Consider the following 22,258-nt stretch of genomic DNA (forward strand, 5'->3'; position numbering starts at 1 on the left):
GATATTTATCAAATCCAGCAATTTACAGTATTAACTATTGTATCCATCAGTGTGATGAACAGTCCAAATTAGTAATCAAATATTATTCTAAATTAGCTTCTTTTAAAATGATAAATTTTGAACTTTCATAGGCCATGTGTTTCTTAAAGTCTGCCATTTTCTTCACAATAATCAAAATATAAAACCTCATAATTATTATACTACATGAGAGAAGCATTTTAATTGCAACTAATTATATTTCTTAAATTTTTCTGTTAAATCATTCAAGGAATGAATAGGATCTTCTCATTTAGTGATTAAGATGGTTTAGTTTTTTTCAGTAAGGTGATTTTTCTCAATGAAGTGTTTTCTTTGTAGATGTTGTCATGTTCATAGCAGTACTCATGAACAGGCAACCGAATGTCTGTGGGTCCACCTAGAAGAATCTGTGATATAAATTTAAAATTGAATATAACTGAACATGAATACTCATGAATATGCATATTATCAAGGAAATGAAACATAGAACCTGTATGTTTTAAGTAACATTTGGAAATGTTCCTAATTATGAACATAATATTTTCATATAATTAAACCTTCCCTTGATTCATGGGCAACAAAGTTTAAAAAGCCAGACATTTTATTGCTTCCATTGCATTTAGCATTTATGTACAACACTTACTGGAGAAAGTGCTAAGTGAAAAGTGAGCAAGAAAAGATGGGTTCATATGATTGATATTTACTTTCCCTTATTCCCATTGTTTCTCATTTTGTTTGAAGATAGTCACATATCACCCCTTTCCTGAAATGAAATATGGTAGAATATAGGATCTATTCATAAACATGACATTTGTTGATGAAATAATTTTGCCACTTAACCTTAATTACAAGTTAACATTTTTAATTTATCAGTTCAGGCATTCAGTCATGTCCAACTCTTTGCAATCCTATGACTACTACAACATGCCAGGCTCTGTTCATCACCAACTCCCGAATCCTGCTCAAACTCATGTCCATCGAGTTAGTGATGCCATCCAACCATCTCATCCTCTGTCATCCCCTTCTCCTGCCTTCAGTCTTTCCCAGCATCAGGGTCTTTTCCAGTGTGTCAGTTCTTTGCATCAGGTGGCCAAAGTTTTGGAGCTTTAACTTCGGCATCAGTCCTTCCAATGAATATTCAGGACTGATTTCCTTTAAGATGGGCTTCCCTGGTAGCTCAGCTGGTAAAGAATCTACCTGCAATGCAGGAGACCCCAGTTCAGTTCCTGGGTTGGGAAGATCCCTGGAGAAGGGACTAGCTACCCACTCCAGCATTCTTGCCTGGAGAATTCCATGGACAGAGGAGCATGGCAGGTTATAATCCATGGGATCACAATCGGACACGGCGGAGTGCCTCTCACTTTAAATGGATACCAGCTCATTTTCTAATAGGCCTCATTCTATTGTTGACAATATAAATGTTATAATGATTTTAATTTACAAATTTTGTACAGTTAAAAAATAATTAAACCTTTTATTTGACAGTAACAGGAAAAGTCATATTCACTTAGTTCTTTGGCTCAGAGTCTAGCAGTTTATGATCCTGCTCTGCATGCTTCATGTATTCTTCCTTTTGATTACATTTTTAGTACTAGGCCAAGGAAGCTATTTCATCAAGTTTTGCACGTATTCTTTGATAGATTCTTAAATTATGTATGATTAAAATAGCTTTAAGATTTAAATGATCAAAAACTGGGGAAATGCCTGCTAACACACTATTTTTGTAAGTCCTTTGTCAGTCCTCCTCGGAGCAAAATTCAGGGCTAAATGAAACTATTACTGAAAATACTTGGATGACTTTATTGGAATAGCTCTATCTGTATAATAAAGCTGGGCTTATTGTTTCCTTGACAAGGTTTTTCTCCAAATATAATGATGGATTTTAGTTTTAAATTCACTTATCAGGAGAAGCACTAAAATCTAAAAATCCATTAACCAGTGCTTCCACTGCTTGTTCAATTTACCAATCCTGGTGTAATTAAAGAAACAGCACTTTTTGCCCTAAGTAAAGAAGGTCTTTGAGAATAAAGCAGTCAAATTCCGAAAAGGGAATAAACAGGGTTTATCAGTGTTTCAAGCCAGATTTGCCTGTTGGCTCCATTACCAGTATTTATAATTTCTCTTATTATGGCCAATAATACGAGAATGAGAACAAGTGAAGAGAAATATGAATATATGATTAGTTTCAGTGTAGCAATGAATACTTTACATTGTAAATATTTTTTTTTTTAATGAGACATATATGCAGATGACATGCAGGTACTACAATTAGACTGACTTTTGGTGAAATCCCAGTACAGGCCACTGTAGAAGTCTGATTTTCAGACCTGCTTCTCAGATCCAAACATCTAGGGCTCTAACCCCCACCCACTTTGAACAGACAAGTTCCACTTTTTAAAAATCTGTATCCTATAAAGTGTTGTGAATAAGATCTCTTTCTTAAACCTCAAACCAACAGAAGAAAAGTCCTTTACCTGATCTAGTTTTAGTAGCTTGGATGAGATCCTCTTCATCCTCATCACAGCTATCATAGTTAAACTGTTGGAGAACTGTCTCTGACTGGCTTTCAGTTTGATTTTCATCTGTCTGCTTGTCAAAGCTTCGAAGTGCAACAAGACGGTGATGGATGGCTGCATGCATTCGTCCTGTGTCTTTGGCACTGGCCTACAAGAGGTAAATTAAATTTGTTAAGAATATAAGTAACTCAGTGATAGCCACACTTTACAAATTTGTAATCTTTCACTTTTAATAAGAAAGAATTATATGGCATAAATCTAGAATATAAATAACCCTAGAAACAAAAGGGTAAAGAGCCAATTCATTTTGAACCAAATTGAATCCTAACATAGATAATTTGATAAGAGGTCCCAATCTGTGCCTTTTAAACTGAGAAAATGAAATTTTGTGATTTGAAGTTTATATTTGAATTTGTGTTAAGACCATTTTTCCTCTAAACTCTGTTACAGTGTAGAAAATCAGAGAGTTAGAGGGGGGAAAAACACTTTCATTTCCTTTACATCACTTGCTTAGACAGCCCTGAAAGCTGCATGTGGTGGTTTAGTCACTAAGTCGCCCGCCAGGCTCTTCTGTCCACGGGATTTTCCAATCAAGAATACTGGAGTGGGTTGCCTTTTTCTTCTCCAGGGTATACAGGGGATCTTCCTGACCCAAGGTTGGGACCGGGGTTTCCTGCATTGCAGGAAGATTCTTTACTGACGAGCCACCAGGGAAGCAAGCTGCATAGCTCCACAGAAAGCTCATTCAAAGGGTCTATGATGTTCTACCATAAATACATCAGAGGTCCTTGCTTTCTATACTTTTCTATTTTTCCTTTTCAGTACTTTTTCTATTTTTACTTTTACTATTAATATAAAAAATAATGGTGAGAATAACATTGGTCTAACATTTGCTGTTGTTATAGTCTTATTTTTTTTCAATCCTTATAATAAAACTGTAGGTTAATTATTTAACAATAATTTATTTGTTAATTTTTATATTAATGAAAGTATATAGTACAGATATTAAATAAATACTTGTTTCACTTTCCCCCTACAGATAAGAAAATTATGGCTCAGAAACGCACAGCTTGTCTGAGTCTACACAGCTAGTTGACGGATTGGCTGGGACTTGGTTTTCATCATCAAAGTCAGCACTCCTTAAGGTAACATGTCAGTGGCTTACATTTTTGGATCTTTTCACAGTTTCAAAGAAAATCTGGGAAAAGTTTTCTCTTTGCTAATCCTTCGAAGAGCTACCAAATATTTCAAAGCCAAGAACTGAGGAGTGAACCAACTACATGCCAACTTTTTGGGAGCAGAGTCTTATAGTTTTTTGTTAGTATGTTACTAAGCTGCCTTAATTATTTGTAGGGAAAAAGTACAAATGAAATAAAATATTTTTGTGTCTCATATTGTATTATATATATAGCAGGTGTTGAGTAAATATTTGTTGACTTTTCATTAATTTAAGTTTTTATATTATGTACAAAGGTATAATTTTTCTTCAGTAAGTTGATTAACAAAAATTATTGAGAGAGTATTTGTAATTGAAACAAATACTGTTCTGCTGCCTTGATTTTTTTTTACATTAAAAGTTAAATATGTCTTTTACAGGTGTAGAGTGTATATATACATATATATACATATTGCCAAATTCATTCAGGTATTTTCATTCAGGAAATTCAGAACAAGAAGTAAAAGCACAATGATATATATTTTTTGAACAACAAATTTCCAAAGCTTAAAAAAAATTTCCAGGAAGTACCATAAGAAAATGCTAGTGAGAATGAAAATTGCTTCAGTCTTTATAGAGATAAATTTGTCAAGACAGTCAAAACCTTTTCCCAAGAAAAATAACATGTATGTACATAGAGGATTCTTTGCAGAATTTATGATAATGAACACATTGTATTACCTAAGTATTTAGCAAAGTGGAATTAGTGGAAATAATTATGGTATATAATAGAACAAATTATTTTCACCTATAAAAGAATTCTTGAAGAATAGACTACAATTTAATAACAGAAAACACTCATTTTCATTGATAAGTGAAAAAGTTACATATGTGTATTTCACAATCAAATGTTAGCTATTTAATCTTCTCCATCAGTTTATTAAGTATATTATTATTGTCTTCCATTGGTAGATGAGTAAAATCAGGTTGAGGAAGGCTAAATTACTTGTCTGAAAGTCATACAGTATGTATAATATGGTACACATGTATATAAACATACCCACATATATATATATATATTATAATATAAATATATATTATAAAACTAAAATATAATATAAGACCAAAATGTTAATAGTGACCATCTCTAGGAGTGGAATTTTGGATGATTTTTATTGCATTTTGTTTGCTAATATCTAAAAATTACCCTACAGTTTAAAAAGTCAGAATGAGCCAGATATTGAGCAGCAGAATCTGGTCATAGTTTAATCTAATCTAATCATAGTCTCAGTATCAGACTTGGTCTCAGGCAGGGTGCTTTACCCAATCAAAGCCAGGGGCATCTGGTCTAGCAGAGTATCCAATGTTATCTGCCTAAATGGTAAACAGGGTTTAGGCATTTTACTCTAAGATTTTAATACTCAACGTCACTTATGCCTAACAGTGCACTAAAATCTTTGGTTTTTCACCAGTGGCCTCTTGCCAACTTTTTTTTACCATTATTATGTGGAAGCCAGTTTACTTGTATTATCTTCTTCTAACTGAGTCACTTGGACACTCAGGCTTCTCACATCTGATACTCAGCATGTGGGGGATATCCACCCTTTTTTCTCACCTGACTCATGTCAGCTTTGTCTCTTTTGCCTGGATCTTATACTTGAGGTCAAGCATTCCTGGTGCCAGAATAGCTAAAGCTGTTGAGAACCTGTTACCTTGGAGATTGACTCAAGTCCAGAATTGGAAATTGCTATTGGACTGGTTCTTTTAACTTGCTAGCCCTGTGTTTTTCCACTTCTCACTGGTTCCTTTCCAGTGATCTCAAAGCCTCAATGTCAGCACACAGTGTAAGCATCGGGCTATGGATTGTGCTGGCCTCCTAGGAGCCAATCCTGACAGTAGTATCTCTGGTGATTTAGTAAGACTGCTGACATAATTTTAACAGTAAAGAAAAATGGACACATTTGACAGCATATACCAATACAGCGGTCTTAAGACCAGTACCAATTGACTACTTTAAATTGGTGTTAATCTCTAAACTTCATATCAAATTTAGGTCTGGTATAGACTAGCGTGCTGCAGTCCATGGGGTCGCAAATAGTCGGACACAACTGAGCAACTGAACTGGACTGAATTGAACTGATTAGACTATAAACACCATAATAAATGACTGATTTTTTGCCAGTGGTACAGGTTAGTATAATAAAATGGAAAAAAAAATTAGTGACTGCAGAAATCTATAAATATAGTAGGATAATCCTCTATCACTGAAATTTGTCACTTACCTGAATTAAAAACACTTTGATGTTATAGTCTTCTAAATCGGTAGCTGTTATTTGTAAATTTTTGTGATTTGCTCTTTGAATCTGCATCTGAGCCCAGAGTTTGCTGTTGAGAATCAGCCTCAGGCTGCCTTGATTGCGCATAACTAAAATAGGAAGGTGAATTTATCAGGCTTTAGAACAGTTGATTCCTTAGCCTTTCAGAGGAATTTCTCATTATGAAAGCAAATAAATATGATAGTTGTTTTACAGACTCTGTTTTCATTACTAAATTGCAATTTAATTGACTAGATTATAATTTGATTTCAAAACTGAGCTTTATTTTGTTGGAGGACTCTTTAGCTTAAGTGCTAAAAATGCTATTTTCTTTTCCTGTAATATTTTTAAATGGTTAAATTTTAGAATTCCATTGAGGACCTAATGATCAGAAGAATATTTACCCAAGAATTGCTCACAATGGAGAAAACTGAAACAAAATCTTGACGCATTCAAAAAATGAAATCACTTAAATGATAGTACAGGTATTGAAGATATTATGACCTCATTAAGAATACTGAAGAAAGGTAATTATTAATGTAGAAAGAAGACCATGGTATACTATGTAAAAGAAAAAATCAGATTAGAGAGGAATATAAACACCATGTATCACAAATTTTTCAGTGTTTTGTATACATTAGTAGTAGTGTTAGTCACTCAGTTGTGTCCAACTCTTTGCGACTCCATGGACTGTAGCCCGCCAGGCGCCTCTGTCCCTGGAATTCTCCAGGCAAGAATACTGGAGTGGATTGCTATGCCCTTCTCTAGGGGATCTTCCCAATCCAGGGATCAAACCCAGGTCCCCTGCATTGCAGGCAGATTTTTTACCATTTGAGCTACCCAGGGAGCCCCACATTCATTGTATACAAAGTCCTTAAGAATATGTTTTGTTAACAGAGGCTAGCTACTACAGGAAGACAGGCCTATGAGTAATTTAATTTTTTTTTTCCTTTTTGTCAGTTGTTGGGGTCCTTTAATGGACCGGAACCTGGTGGTACGGAGTTGACGATAAGAAAGTGAAAGAGAGAAAGAGGCTGATATCCCTTGGTTTACGCAGAGGACCAATAAAGTCCTTGACACAGGACTTGCATCGCTCACGAAGGCACTAGGTACCCTCTCGAGGGGGTCTTAGAAGCCTGGGCAGAAAAGTGAACACGACGGGTCCCTACGCTCTAGAGAGTCAGCCAGAAAAAGAGAGAGAGAGAGAGAGAAAGAGAGAGAGAGACAAAAAAAGACCCGGGGACCTAGGCTCTGATGGAGCAAAGGTGCTTTAATGATTTTTCTATGAGTATATATAGGCTGTGGTACAAGAAACTTCTTTCGGGAATGATAGAGATCAGAAAACCAACGCACAGCAACCGTTACCAAGGGAACAAGGGGTAATGTTAGTCATAAAGTCAGGACACAATCCATATCTAAGAAAGGGGACTGAGACTGAGCAGTTTTGTCCTAAAGAGAATGTTTACTAAAGGAGACCAAGCCTGCCTCACACAACGACCTCAGTCCCTGGGAGCACGTGCTGTTCCGCTTGAAGAGGGACAAAGGACTCAGGAGAGACAGCACGTAGGAATCCTCCCGGCAAACATTCCCTGACAATTCCCCCTTATTTATTTATAATATTTGTAAGAAGAGTTCTGACCATCAGAATTTGTTCAGTTTTGACAATCTTTGCATGAAGGCAACAGTAGACAACAAATATAATTGTTAAGACAATCACCAAAATTATAGTTTTAGACCCAATACTATGAGTAAGGCTTTGAAACCATCTATGTGGGTCTAGCCCAGATAATTGATCAGCCAACTGTATAGCTAAAGTTCCCATACTAGTGGAAGAGGGCAGATTATTAGAAAAGGTTTTACATATTTCTTTTTTGTAATAACTGTACATTCAGAAAGGCATTATCATATATGTTTTAAAAATGAAACTTGATTTGTTTTCAGTTGTAGCCACTATTATAGAAATGAACAGAAGTAACAGGAAATTGAGTAGAATTTCAATCACATTTTAGCATCATCTGTTTTTGGACATTTGCTCACTAATCTCTAACCCATTTGATGGCTGTTCTCAGATCTTGTATTTTTTTTTAAATATCTTCATCTATTTGAGCCTGAGTGACCCACATAATATGAGCATCTTTAGTCCAATTTTAGATAAAATTATGTGTTTGAATTGAGGTTTGTAAAGTAATACTAGTGATGGCAGCAATGGTGCAAATAGTTATTAACCCTATAATGCCCAAGATCAGCCATCTAATGAATCGTTTACACCGCTAGAGCAATTTAGTAAATAACTGGGAAGCAAGTCTAGCCTTGGGACCTTCTTCCCAGGGCCATTGGAGATTTATTGGTAACCATAGATTATGTCGAGATCGAAGAATCAAAAGGGAGTCATTTTTTAAGGAAATAGAGGAGTTAAGACAAGTATATAATTTACAATTTATGCAAGTTACAGAATGTAAAGTCTTATTGAATTGTAAATTTCTTATAGCTACAACAAAAGGAAGTGGAACATAGGCTTGTATAAAATATGATTGATTATAGTGAAAGAAATAATTGCTGTAGCCATGATTGGTCCCTGTGGAATGTCTGGTCCAAGTCCCAAGTTCTTTGGTGTTTGTAGCAAGTTTTCAGATGTCCCATTGTTTAGGCCCAATCTGTTTATCAAGGATGATTCGAGGACGAGGTGGGGGCCATTCTATCATCAAGCTAGCCAAGAAGTCTTCTGTCATGGTAATATTCCATTGTAGTATTAGTAACCTTCTATGTTACTTGAGTAATATAATCATACATAGTGTTGTTAATATCATCTGAGCAGTTCAATAACCACGTACTATGGGGTCCCCAATTGACAATTGTATGATTAGCTATAAACATTAATTCTCCTGGTTTGGCCTGACATTTGTCCCAATGAACAGGAATATATTTAAAGTTCTTATTAGTAAACCCCTTGCATAGTGTTCTTTGTTTATTCTTTAATTCTTTTCCTAAAGTTTTAGTAGTATAAACATGACTCATGGACAAAGAAAGGGCAGTAAGTAATCTAAGAAGCATCAGAAAGTCCTCTTTTGGAGGCAGGGGAAGGCCTAAGTTTGTCAGCTAACGTTTATGCATAATTTTGTTGTGCCCATACACAAAGGAAGGATTTCATAACCTAGAAAGATATTAATTCGTTTTTCTTTTTCTTCAGGATGAGAGGGCCCCTCCAAGTTCTAAGGAGGAGGCATATGTGTTGCCTCATTAGTGGATATGACTGGTCTTATATCTGTCCATTTTACAACCTACAATAAAAAAGGGGGGTTAGGTATATAAGCCCAGTAAGTGTGATCAATCAAGTCAGCCTGAGCGGGGGAAGCAAAAGCAAGCAAAGCAAGCATAGCAAAGAAAAATATTTTTAGGATTCCGAGGCATTCCCTGTTGAGAAATCAGGTTTTCAGTTTAATTAGTAAGGGTTTTTATCTGTCCCCAAGTAGGGAGATCATAAGGTCGATGACGTCGAGCACGGCGTTTTTTGGAAATTTTTAATGTCGCCATGGCTTATATTGGAATTCTTTCTTCTTGGGTTTTTTGTTGTTTCATCTCTAGTCTGAATGCTGGGGGGCCCCTTAGGTTGAATCTTCTCAAGAGGGAGTCATGTGAGCTCGTTGGATCCATCTGGAGAAATAGAAGCATATTCTTTCCCTGTAAGATTAGTTTCTTAGATTTCCATTGATTAGTTAACCCGTCTTGACATCAAATGGGCAAAGGAAAGGAGGTGTCCTATAATGTTTTAAAACTTCTTTTTTTTTTTTTTTTTTTTTTTGTTTTTTGCTTTTGTCAAAACATTTCTTTGTGGTAAGTTTAAAAACTTTAAAACAATGAAGGCTATATTAACAATAGTTTTAAAAAGAGAGGAAAGTGATAATGATGAAAACATTCTTAGGAAATATTTCAGTCCAAAAGAAAAAAATCATTCAGAAATCTGTTTGGGACTGGTATTTGGCTGTGGTTTGTGTTATTTGGGGCAAAGGATTAGGAGTAACCATTCAAATATTTTTTCCTAAGTGAAATTATTGAAAAGGTGATGTAGAACAACTTGACAAATGAAATGTTGCTCACATCCAAATACATTTGACCTTGTCCTTGAAAAAGAAATGCAGCTTAGCAACTGTTGAATCTCACTGTTCAGTGTGTTAAAGAGGATGACTACACTTCCAAGACAGACCTGAAAAGAAGGCAAACATTCTACATTTCTGATATTCTTAGGAACAAATAATCCATTTGGGAAATGGTGTCTTTTTTTTTATGCCGTTTTCGCCCTGCTTTAAGAATCTTACAGATTGGGAACAGAAATAAAGTCACACCAACAATAGTTATAGGCTTAAAGACTACACTACACCAGAATCTAGCAAAGTTTGCTCTGGACAAGGAAGACAAAAGTGTTCCTGTGTATTTTCTCTTATTTAATTTTTTATTTGCAGTTACAGTGTGTAATGTGTTTGTCCAATCATGTCTTGTGTTTGTGGACTATAAGGAATGTCTGCAATCTGTTTAATAGAGAATGAATGTAAAAATTGTTTGAACTGCTTAGAAATATAGGCAGAGTCATTGTCTGTTTTTATAGAATTAGGTGTTCTCATTATCGTGAAGTAAGTTGATAGGTGGGTTATAACATGCTGTGTAGTCTTACCTTAGAGAGGTGTTGTCCCTAGAAAAGAAGAATTTGTATTGATCGAGACATGTAAGAAGGAAGAGGAAGAAAGTTCAGGACAAGGAGTTACATCAATTTGCCATAAAATTTTCCTTTATTTGTCATAAGTCCTTTTAAAATTCTAGCATTAAACATCTCTAAAAGTTAAAAGGCTAAAACAAAGTATGATAGCACAATAAACAAATGTAATGTTTATTTCAAATAAACATATCATACTTTGTGGTTTTCATTGTGATCCACCGAAGCATTTCAACTGCATTTTCTAATATATTTGCAGTCTGAATGTATCTGCTGACCAAAGTTAATTCTGTTAAATATTGTTTTCTCAGAATTTTTTTCTTGTTTCCAATTTGGTTTAATTTGGAGAAAGAACATTTGCTGTAGCTAGAACGACAATGAAAAACTAGTCTAGTAAAGCTTATGTAAATACCACTTTATTTTATAATAAATGTTTCAACAATTTAAAAAATATTTTTGTATTTATCATTTTATTTGCCATTTTTTATATCTTTTTATTAAAAGTATATATTTTACTTTTTTATAGCAACCATGAAATGTCTTGTATGTTAGCGTTTTATAGACCATTGAACATATTTCTCAAATCATATTATATTATATATATATCCATTCTTATATAAATATATATTTATATTCATTAACAGCTCAAAATCTCTTCAGCTCTTCTGCAAGAAAAACCCCTTTTAAGAGTAAGCCAATGTTCAGCAATTAACGCTTCAAAATCCTACTTCATTTGGAAATGACCCAGCCATTTAACAAACTTCTATTACTTAGTTCAGCACAACTCCAGAAACCTAAGTCACTCCAATCTCAAGAGACGGCTCCAGATTATAGATAATAGATCATTTTATCAAAAATACAATTATTTCTAATAGAGCTTATCTAAAAGTTTTCATCTCATCTATATATTTGTGTATATATATATATATATATGAAGAGTTACCTTTTTGTTGACAAACTTAGTTTACCTTAAACCAAGGCATAATATAAGTATTATATAATGTTGATGACTCAAGACATGTCCCAACTAGATTAACAGTTATATTTAAATCACATTCACATTTAAATAAACATTATACCCAACATTGAACACCCTTTAGTTCATGTAAAGCTGAATCCAAATAGACCTCATTAATTCCACACTATCCAAAAACAAAGACATACATTGAGACATACATTTTAGATACATAGACATAGTTTTCTGTTTGAAATTTAAAATATCCTTTTGTTTTATTTATTTATTTTGAGCTCCACCAATTTGTTAATGGCTGGAGTCCTAGATAGAGTGGGCTGTGTATCCCAAGGACATGATAAGAGTTAACTTAAGTTTTTTCTTAGGCCTATTTTTGTTTCCCAGGCAGAACTGGAGCTCTAAAAAAAAAATATATATATATATATATATATATATATATTAACAAGTTAACCTTTTTCTAACTGCATGTGCAAGAAGAACCGGTTTTGCAATTTCAAAAAAGATTTTATTTTCATCAGTTTTCTCCAGAGTGTAAAGAATATCATAGCCATTCGGTGTGAAAAATATCATTTCTCTTTTTTGTAGCTACAGTATATTATTAATGATATATGCATGAGGGAATTGCTGTCACATAGGAAGTAAAGCCTTGGCTACAAAATTTTGACAAATACTAGGACTGTTATGGAGATGGCATGGCTCCCTATTTCAGTACTCTTGTCTGGAGAATCCCAGGGACGGGGGAGCCTGGTGGGCTGACATCCATGGGGTCGCATGGATTAGGACACGACCGAAGTGACTTAGTAGCAGCGGCAGCAGGACTTTTAAGCGTACCTTGAGGTAATATAGTCTATTGAAATCTTTTATGAGGCCCGATATGATTAGGATAAGGAAGAGAGAAAGTGAATCTCTCCTGGTCTAAAGGGTGTAAAGGTATATTTAAAAAGCAATCTTGTGAATCAGTAATAATAATGTGCCAATTTTGAGGAATAGTAATAGGTGATGGGATCTCTGGTTGCAATGCACCCATAGGTTTCATAAAAGAATTAACTTTTCTAAACTCTGTTAAGAGACACCATTTGTTATGTTTCCTTTTTATAACAAAAATAGGAGAGTTCCAACAAGAGCAAGATTCTTCAATATGTTTCAATTTTAATTGTGTGTTTATAAGTTCTTTACTAGCTTGTAATTTTTCTTTCGTAAGGGGCCATTGCTTTGTCCAAATAGGCTCATAATTTTTCTCAGTTATTTTAATAATTGTTTTGTTTGTTAAATGAGCAGTGGCCCCTAGGAAAAATGTGGAATGTATATCTGAGTTTGCCATTGCGTAAGTCCCTTCCTATTAGATTAAAGGGTACATTTATCACATAAGGTTTCAATGTTGCAGGTTGGCCTTCTGGTCCCTCACATGAGTATATTTGAACACTTTGATAAACTTCTTGAGAAATTCCTGCAATTTGGCAAGAGACCTTTTGTACAGGCCAAGATTTGGGCCATAAATGTTTGGAAATAATAGTAATATCAGATCCAGTGTCGAGGAGACCAGAAAATCTTTTACCATTAATTTTGATATTTATATTTGGTCAGGCATACTCAGATATTAATGATTTCCACAAAGATTGTTTTTGATCTGTACTGCTAAACCCACCTGTCCGTACATTATTAGAGGAATTAATAGAAATGTAAGGTAAAAGTAGTAATTGAGCAATTTTGTCCCCCTTTTTGAATTGTCATAGAATCTGAGATGACATCAGAATTTGAATCTCTCCTTAATAATCTGAATCAATTATTCCAGGGTGAACAGTAATTCCTTTAGAAGTCAGACTAGATTGGCCAAGCAAAAGACCAAAATTTGTGGGGGCGGTGGTCTAAAAAGATCCGGTAGGCACTCTAGTAGGGACTGCTTGAGGGTAAAGGAAAAAGTCTTTTAGGGCTGGTATATCGACGGCAGCACTGCCGGATGTTGAGAGTTTGAGGGAAAAGATAGAATTTGCCCCTGGTTTTTGTTGTAGGGGACCTGGGGGGTCCCCCTGTTTGGAGTTCCCCAGAATAGGTTTTCCGTCAATATCAAATTTAAATTTACAACTTTTGGCCCAGTGCATTCCTCTATGGCAGCGAGGGCAAATTTTTGGTATTTTATTAGCCTTCTTGGGGCAGTCCCTTTTTAAATGATTTTTATCTCCACAATTAAAGCATCCTTCATTTTCCTTCCTAAAGGTAGCAGCCATTGCCTCAACCAGCATTTGCATCTTTTGAGTTTTTGATCTTAGATTGCGACAAGCTTTTAAATAATCAATGATAATCCTAGTCTCACAAATTGTAGCTATAGCTCTTTGACATTTCTGATTTGCATTTTCATAAGCAAATAATTTTTCTAGCTGTTTTTTGGTTTCTTCTCTGATTACAGTATGGGAAATAGCAGCTTTTAATTTAGTTTAAAAATTAGCATAACTTTTTATTAGGTTTCAACAAATGAGAGACTTTTGGAGTTGTGACTGTTGGCAGAGGAGAAGCATTTGGAGCAGTCAGGGCAGGGCTAATAAGGAAATTTTGAGATATTTTGTATTGTTTTAATTGGGCCTTTTGTACAGTTTAATCATTTAATTTATATTTATGTAATAAGTGTTCTGTCTGTTGTTGAATATTGGAAGGGCTAGAATGTACCTTGAAATGGCAGAATTACAGCTTTAATTAGAGCCCATAGGGGCTACAGATCAATTGGAATATTTTTTTGTTTGTTTGGCTGCTCATTTAACATTTTTTTTGACCTGGAGCCAAATTTTTAAATCAAAACTGCATTTATCAGGAAACTAAGAATTATGTTCAACTACTGTTTGAAGGCAAGCCTCTATTCATTGGCGTGAAACCAGAAGTCCCTGAAATTTAAACAAATGGTGAAGTAAAGTAGAAAAATAATGGGGCTGGCCAGCCGTTTAACCCATGCCCTAGTACTTACCGACCTCAACAGGTCCCTGAGTCACTCCGCCCGATATGCCACGTGTACCAGTGTCCCTGTTCGGGCGCCACTTGTTGGGGTCCTTTAATGGACCGGATAAGAAAGTGAAAGAGAGAAAGAGGCTGATATCCCTTGGTTTATGCAGAGGACCAATAAAGTCCTTGACACAGGACTTGCATCGCTCACGAAGGCACCAGGTGCCCTCTCGAAGGGGTCTTAGAAGCCCGGGCAGAAAAGTGAGCACGACGGGCCTCCATGTTCCAGAGAGTCAGCCAGAAAAAGAGAGAGAGAGAGACAAAAAAAGACCCGGGGACCTAAGCTCTGATGGAGCAAAGGTGCTTTAATTATTTTCCTATGAGTATATATAGGCTGTGGTACAAGAAACTTCTTTGGGGAATGATAGAGATCAGAAAACCAAACGTGCAGCAACCGTTACCAAGGGAACAAGGGGTAATGTTAGTCATAAAGTCAGGACACAATCCATATCTCAAGAAAGAGGACCGAGACTTAGCAGTTTGGTCCTAAAGAGAATGCTTACTAAAGGAGACCAAGCCTGCCTCACACAATGACCTCTGTCCCTGGGAGCAGGTGCTGTTCCGCTTGAAGAGGGACAAAGGACTCATGAGACAGCACGGAGGAATCCTCCCGGCAAACATTCCCTGACAGTCAGTCCGTATTTTCTGTCTTCTGAATGGACATGTATTACCTGTATAGTTTTTTTTTTAAGTTGTTTTGTACATTTTTTGGCAGGTAGTGGAAAGAGAGAAATTAAACCAGAGTAGAAAACAACTATTACCTGCCTTGGGAATTATACTTAGGTCATTTAGAAACCTGTTTCCCCGTGATCCTACTCTCTTAGTCTGAATTCTATTCCTTTCTCCCATCTTGAGCTTGATATCTGAATCTCAACAAATTCAGTTTGGACCTCTGAACAATGCCCAGTGTGTCTCTTGGATGCCAGAAACCTCCTCAACCTTGCAGTTTGGCTGACCAGATTCTGACCAACACTCTGCCTGCAGGATTCAGTAACCACACACCTTTATTTACTTGGAAATTGACCTTTCATCCCAACCCACATTCTGCACTTAAAATGCCAAGAATAAATTACAGGACAAATACTCTTTTAGAAAAACTATTCCACTTCAAAACTAAATCCATCATATTCCTTTAAATAATAATGAGATCACTATTTAGGTGTGTGTTGGGCTAGTCAAAGGTGCTTTATGTGCATTTTCTCACTGAATTCTCAAACTCACTCACTAATTAATGGACTTCTGTTATCTGCATTTTTAACTGATGCAACTAGAGTAGAAGGAGATTAAGTAATTTATCCAAGGTCACTAGTTAGTGATGGAGCCAGACCTGGAACCTGTGTGGTCTGACATCAGAGCCTACTTTAAACAGGAAGCTCCTATAGTACCTTAAAAATAATTTTGTGTTCAGCAGTCTAATCTATTGACACATAACACACCTCCAGAAAATGATGTGTAATTATATTGGAAAATCTTCCCTGAAAAATAGTGACTTGCTTTACAAAATGATTCCTTACTTAATCTTGACTGGAACGTTCCGCAATCACTGCTTGCTGTGTCATTCAGTCTCAAAGCTCCTCTGCCCTTTTCAGTCCAGGACTGTGTTGTTTTGTTGAATATAAAAAGCTTGCAGTTGATCTAAAGGAAAAAAAAAATTTTTTTTTATGTCAAAATATGAAACATTTTTCAAAGTGATTTCTTTCCTATGCTATAACACTTTTGTCTGATATCTTATCAGAATAGCCTTTGTTAATGATATCTAAACCAGCTTTAAAATTTTATTTAGTTTCTAAAACAATACAATTTTTGAATAGTTCAAACATTAAAAAGCAAAAAGATATACAAAGTGAAAAGTATCTCCACCAATACTAGTTCCCATCCACCAAATTTCATCCCCTACAGCAGTTGATCACTGTTACTACATATTTTGTTTTTCCTTCTAGAGATATTTGTATGTATATACATATTAACATGTGTATATTTTCCTGTTTTTTTTTCTATAAATGGTAGAATACATACATCTGCATCTTGCTTTTTCACGTAACGATTTATCTCTGTGTTAGGTAGTTAGAATAGGGAAAAGGAGTCCAAAATGGCGGTGGCTAAAAGACCTGGAAGGGAAAGCTCGCGAAAATAGAACAACGGAAGGTCGGAGGACCAGAGTGAGAACCTCAGGTAAAACAAACAACGCTCCTGCCTAAGCCCAATTTGCATAGGACAGGCCCAGGGGGGACAAAAAAACATAAAGAGAGGAACCAAAGCCCTCTTCTCTTTCTCTCTCTCCCACACGATGGGGCGCTCTTCTCTTTGCGTCTTTGGATCGAAGTGCCCTCACACCTTGAAGATGGATTTTCCTGCTATCATCTAAACAGAGCTGTAACACTGAGCTGTAACAGTGATTTATTTAAGAGCTATAACACGGTCTGTCCTCCGAGAGCTGTGACCCGCCCAAGGGGCTTCAATGTCCGTCTCCTAATCTTTGTTGTGATGAGACAAAGAACCGAGGAGCATACACTCGCCTGACATATGTATACCAACTTTTAAATTAAAGTGTTATTTGAATCAGGTAATTTATCTGAAAATTAAGGAATCATGGAACTATTTGTGTGCTTTAAAAATTTTGATAAATATAACATCAGACCTAGGATGTGATACCACAGAGTACCATACTATAATTTAATGCTCACCAGTGGCTCTCAAAAGTACTGCGTACAAGAATCCCCTAGATGACTTGTTAATAATACAGCATGTCAGGGCCTCACCCCAAGTGACTACTTCAGTGAATCTGGGATTAATCTGATCTGAGAGTTATGCTGTGAGACACACTTGTACAGTAAATATATCAGTAGATCAAGGGAGAAGAAAACAGGAATGAAGAGAGTTTGGAGTAAAGCAGATGGAGAAAGCCTAAGGGAAATCTGTGCTTTGTTGAACATGATTGAGGTATAGTAATTACATTTCATATGCCAAGACTGATAGCTACACCACTCATCGTTCAAATCCTATTTGTGATACTATATACCACATCTTTGAAATTCTTGATTCATGTGAAATTCAAAACTTACTTAAAAGAACTTTTGGGATAAACAACAAGGTCCTACTATATAGCACAGAGAACTATAGTCAATATCCTGAGATAAACCATAATAGAAAAGAATGTAAAAAAGAAAGTGTATATATGTATGAGTCACTTTTCTATACAGCATAAATTAGCTCAACATTGTAAATCAACTTTACTTCAATTTAAAAAAAGAGCTTTTAAAGGAAAAAGAAAATTTTTATTATCTTGAAATGAAATCAGTTTTATCTCTCTGCATTTTTAACTTTCAGTGTAAATAGAATTTTAAACCATATGATAATAACTGATAATCAAGCTGACATGAAAAGTATAAAATATAGGTCTGCAGTTACTTTAAGACTGGGTCCTTGGCTGTCTTCTTTCTGAGGGACTAATGTGAATGTAAAGCCAGTAATCCATTTTCCTGCAAGTTACACATACAAATGTAAGAATACAACAAAATGTTGGTTTAATATTTGAAAGCCTCAAACATTTTAATTTAAACAGCCAGGTCTTTTTGAAAGCTATACTTCTGCCTTTATCTTTAAAGATGTCTCTGCTGAGGGTAACTTTATTCCAGAAAGAGCAATACACAATATACAGACCTCTAACACATTGTGTTCTGCCTCCTCCCCAGTTATAACATCAATTTTCTCCAGCAAACATTTTGGTGATGGTTTAAAGGAGAAAGCAGTAGCTGATTCAATTAGGGATATATTTTCAATAGTGTCTGTTCCTAAGAGAAAATAGAGGGAAAGAACACATAAAATGCCCCATTTTATCCACTGTGAAAGTTCTTTTTTGCCCCTGTTAACATGCATGTCTCCTTAGCTTTTTATAACAATGAGTGTTTCCAAAAAATCAAACTGCTTGTGTTTAGGTATATCTCTTTAATGATCCCCCTATCATGAAGTCCAAAAATTATTAAGGCTTTTATATCATGTAACCAAATTTATATACTTTAATCTTCACCAAAGATTCTAAACAATGGATTTTGGCTTTTTTTATTTTACAGATATTAAACAAATGACATGGAAAAACAGGAAATATACTAGTTGAATCAGATGTTTTACAAATGAAATAATTCTTACTTGAGTTTGGAGAGTTGATAGGAATTTTTAGGGTGAATTTGAATGGCTTTTCCTTGATGTATGAATCACTTTCGAGTTGAGACTGAGTGAGTTTTTGAGTACCCTGGGTGGAAGAAAAAGATGTATTGCTTAATTTTATCTCCATATATTTGCAGTAACCCAAGAGATACTTTTGTTCTTCTGTCTCAACGTGGCAAACAAACCCAACAGCTCTGTTTTTGTTTTGGGATCCTCTTGTGCTGAACGGGAACTCCTCCCCATTGTTAGAAAATCTTGGTTCTGATCTAAGAAAACAATCTAGTTACCACCAGCCTACTTCAGGTGGCATCTAGTTCCAGGGACAATGGGAAACCTTTTAGAGACCCACAAGGAAGTAGCAGCTGTTCCAAGCTACCACTACCAACAACCTGGTGCCTTGAAGGAAGTGCAACCAGTGTCACTTTTTCAAATTATTTCAGTATTCCCAACAGTCCATTCTTTCTATCCATTTAATGTAAAAAGTTAAAAAGTTGTCCAAAGACCCCACTAGCTGTCTCCTCAGATCATCATTACAGAATAAATCCTAACTTTTCCTCTGACACAGCAATCACTTTTAAGGCTGCACACCTGGGGCTTTTGCACATGTGTTGTGAGATTGACACCTGTGTGAAAAAAAGACCAAGTAATTGTCAGGACATTTACAACCTCCCACATGGTGCTTATATAGCTCCCTGCAGAACAGGGAGAGTTGGAGGATACTTCAGAGCTTAGTTTTAAATCTTTTCCCTTATGAATTCAAGATTCTTTCATTTCGTTTAACTGGGTCTCAAGATAATCTGTTAAAATTGATAGAGATGGGTATAATTATTTCCATTTTAAGAGAACAGAAACTAAAGCACAGAACGTCTAATGACTAACTCTAAAAGCACATAACCAGCAAACAAATCAGGAGGCATCGTGGCCTTCAAATCATAGGGCCACAGGATTACAGGATTAACTAAAGGACAAACACAGGTGATCTCTTACAGCTCCTGCCATCCTAGAATGTTATCCACTTAAGAAGACAGGAAACTCCAGTTCCTTTGTAAGTCAACCTCGAAGTACTCATAGGAAACGCACCCAGGCACCTACCTCCTCACGCCAAATCTATAATCCCCATCATCATTCATTTGTACTGGTATCTCTCTCTCTCCCTGTTCTAGACTATAGACAACTCCAGAGGACAAGGTCTTCCTTAGCTTTGTGTAACCAGGTGGTTTTCAATCCTGGCTGTACATTCAAATCACCTGACATCTGACCTCACCCACAGAGATCCTGATCTACTCAGTTTCAGGAGGTGACCAGGCATAAAAAGTCCTCTGAATGCTCACCAGATGATTGTAATATGCCACCAAACTTGAGACCAGTGCCAATGCTTTATGTATAAACACAGACGGTGTGTTAACCATATGTCAAGTGAGTCAAATGTTAAAGTTGATCTCATGAGGTCTGAAGAGTGTTGTATTTGTGTCTGTGACATCTTACAGAAGCTATGACTAATCTAGAATAAATGTGCTTAAATATACTGCCTGCAACTTCACTTTGGAAGTTGGTCCATTCTGGTTCAAATCCAAAGATGAGGGTCAACAGCTCTAGGATTGTTGGAGCCGACCTTCATCTTGGGAGTGACAGAAAGGCACTGATAAACTGAAGAGCTGTGATGCTTCTCTTGGAATTGGGGTTGAGCCTGAGGCAGGTGTAGAATAAACAAGATCTTAAAAGTGACTGGTTTCGCAGAAGTACAGAACAGACTTTTGAACTCTGTGGGAGAAGGGGAGGGTGGGATGTTTTGAAAGAACAGCATGTATATTATCTGTGGTGAAACAGACCACCAGCCCAGGTGGGAGGCATGAGTCAAGTGCTCGGGCCTGTTGGGCTGGGAAGATCCAGAGGAATCGGGTGGAGAGGGAGGTGGGATGGGAGACCGGGATGGGGAATTCGTGTAACTCTATGGCTGATTCACATCAATGTATGACAAAACCCACTGAAAAAAAAAAAAAAAAAAAGTACAAAAAAAAAAAAGTGACTGGTTTGATTAAAATCTTGGAATAAACAGACCTCATGAGTTGGTTCTTTTGTTATTCTGAGTCATAGCACAGGTTTTAAAATCTGTGCATTCTCCATGGGATTCTTCATGTAGTTAATAGCCCTAAGACAAGATAGCATCCTTGTCTTATATCAGTTAAAGATTCTGGTCTGGATGAAAGTGCAAAGAGTATTAAGATGTGTTGGGCCAAATAAAACCATGGGCATATTTGCTCCACACCTTCCATTTGGCTATATAATTCCCCACTGTAGATCATGCTCTGTTTTAGAAACATACCCTGTGGAGGACAAAGCAGCAACTGCCTCACACAGGAGAATTGTCGTTGTTTAGTCGCTCAGTCGTGTCTGACTCTGCTGACCCCATGTACTGTACCCTGCCAGGCTCCTCTGTCCTTGGAAATTTCCAGGCAAGAAGACTGGAGTAGGTTGCCATTTCCTCCTCCAGGGGATCTTCCTGTCCCAGGGATCGAACCCATGTCTCCTGCATTGGCAGGTGGATTCTTTACCACATGGGATGCCCCATGTAGGAGCATACTTAAGGAAGATGGGAATAATAGTCAGGCGGTTCCACTTGGCAAATATATTCCCATAGGCAAGTAAAATGCTATGATTCCCTCCTACAGCCAGCAAGAAAAAAATCTGTCCGTGTAATAACTTGAAGGGGAAGGTTGTGATTAATGAGAAAAAAAATGCAAATAATTTTAAATTCATCTTGTTATGGAAATGCTATTGAAAAACTATATTAAAATATCATGACCAGTTGAGCTTACTTAACTATTGCAGATAATTCTAGGATTTCCTTGGGTACCTTTGATTTAATGCAAATCAAAGAAGTATTTAATATTTCTTATCAGTAATAATGTTATAATTAGACAATTCCCTTCCTCTGTGGGTTCTTGTCTATTATTCTAACAACTAGAACTTGCTTCCCAGGAGAATCTTTCCAGTTAAAGATAGGAAAATGTGCCTTTGAACTCAGTAGTTAAAAAGTATGCTCCAGTTTAACATTGTTTTAATTAATTTGCCTTTAGAAATTAGAAGTTACAGCTCTCTATACAGTAACAGAAACATTTGCCAAAATCTTACCAAAACTCTTTCTACCATGTTTTCTCCAAAAACAAAATCAGAACTGCAGCTTTTCATAGAATATTTATCCTCATTTGGTTGACATCTGTGGAAAAGAAATAAGCATTTGCTATTTTAAATGTAGTAGCAATGGATATAGCCATAGTAAACCTTAGTGAAATAATCAGATGATTTAATAGATTTATGTAAAGCATAAAAACATCTGCTAGCTTTTGTTTATCTGAAGTTAAAGAGAAATGAAGGATAAAATGAGATAGGTACTTCTGATGATGAAAGTCAAAATATCCGACA

General features: G+C 36.0%; 1 protein-coding gene across 3 annotated transcripts in view; it reads right to left on the reverse strand.

Moving 5' to 3' along the window:
- Window positions 1-381: 381 nt before the first annotated feature.
- Window positions 382-22,258, reverse strand: part of RANBP3L (RAN binding protein 3 like) — a 59,850-nt gene continuing 37,973 nt past the window's right edge. For all 3 annotated transcript variants that reach the window (XM_065905581.1, XM_065905580.1, XM_065905579.1), the window contains 7 exons: window positions 21,968-22,052; window positions 18,818-18,920; window positions 18,332-18,462; window positions 16,186-16,306; window positions 5,973-6,115; window positions 2,493-2,682; window positions 382-425 (listed from right to left, as the gene is read on the reverse strand). In XM_065905581.1, the coding sequence (XP_065761653.1) occupies window positions 382-425; window positions 2,493-2,682; window positions 5,973-6,115; window positions 16,186-16,306; window positions 18,332-18,462; window positions 18,818-18,920; window positions 21,968-22,052 (817 nt within the window). The remainder of the gene's footprint in view (window positions 426-2,492; window positions 2,683-5,972; window positions 6,116-16,185; window positions 16,307-18,331; window positions 18,463-18,817; window positions 18,921-21,967; window positions 22,053-22,258) is intronic.

Source organism: Muntiacus reevesi, chromosome 14, assembly GCF_963930625.1.
Source record: "Muntiacus reevesi chromosome 14, mMunRee1.1, whole genome shotgun sequence".
NCBI classification, from domain to species: Eukaryota; Metazoa; Chordata; class Mammalia; order Artiodactyla; family Cervidae; genus Muntiacus; species Muntiacus reevesi.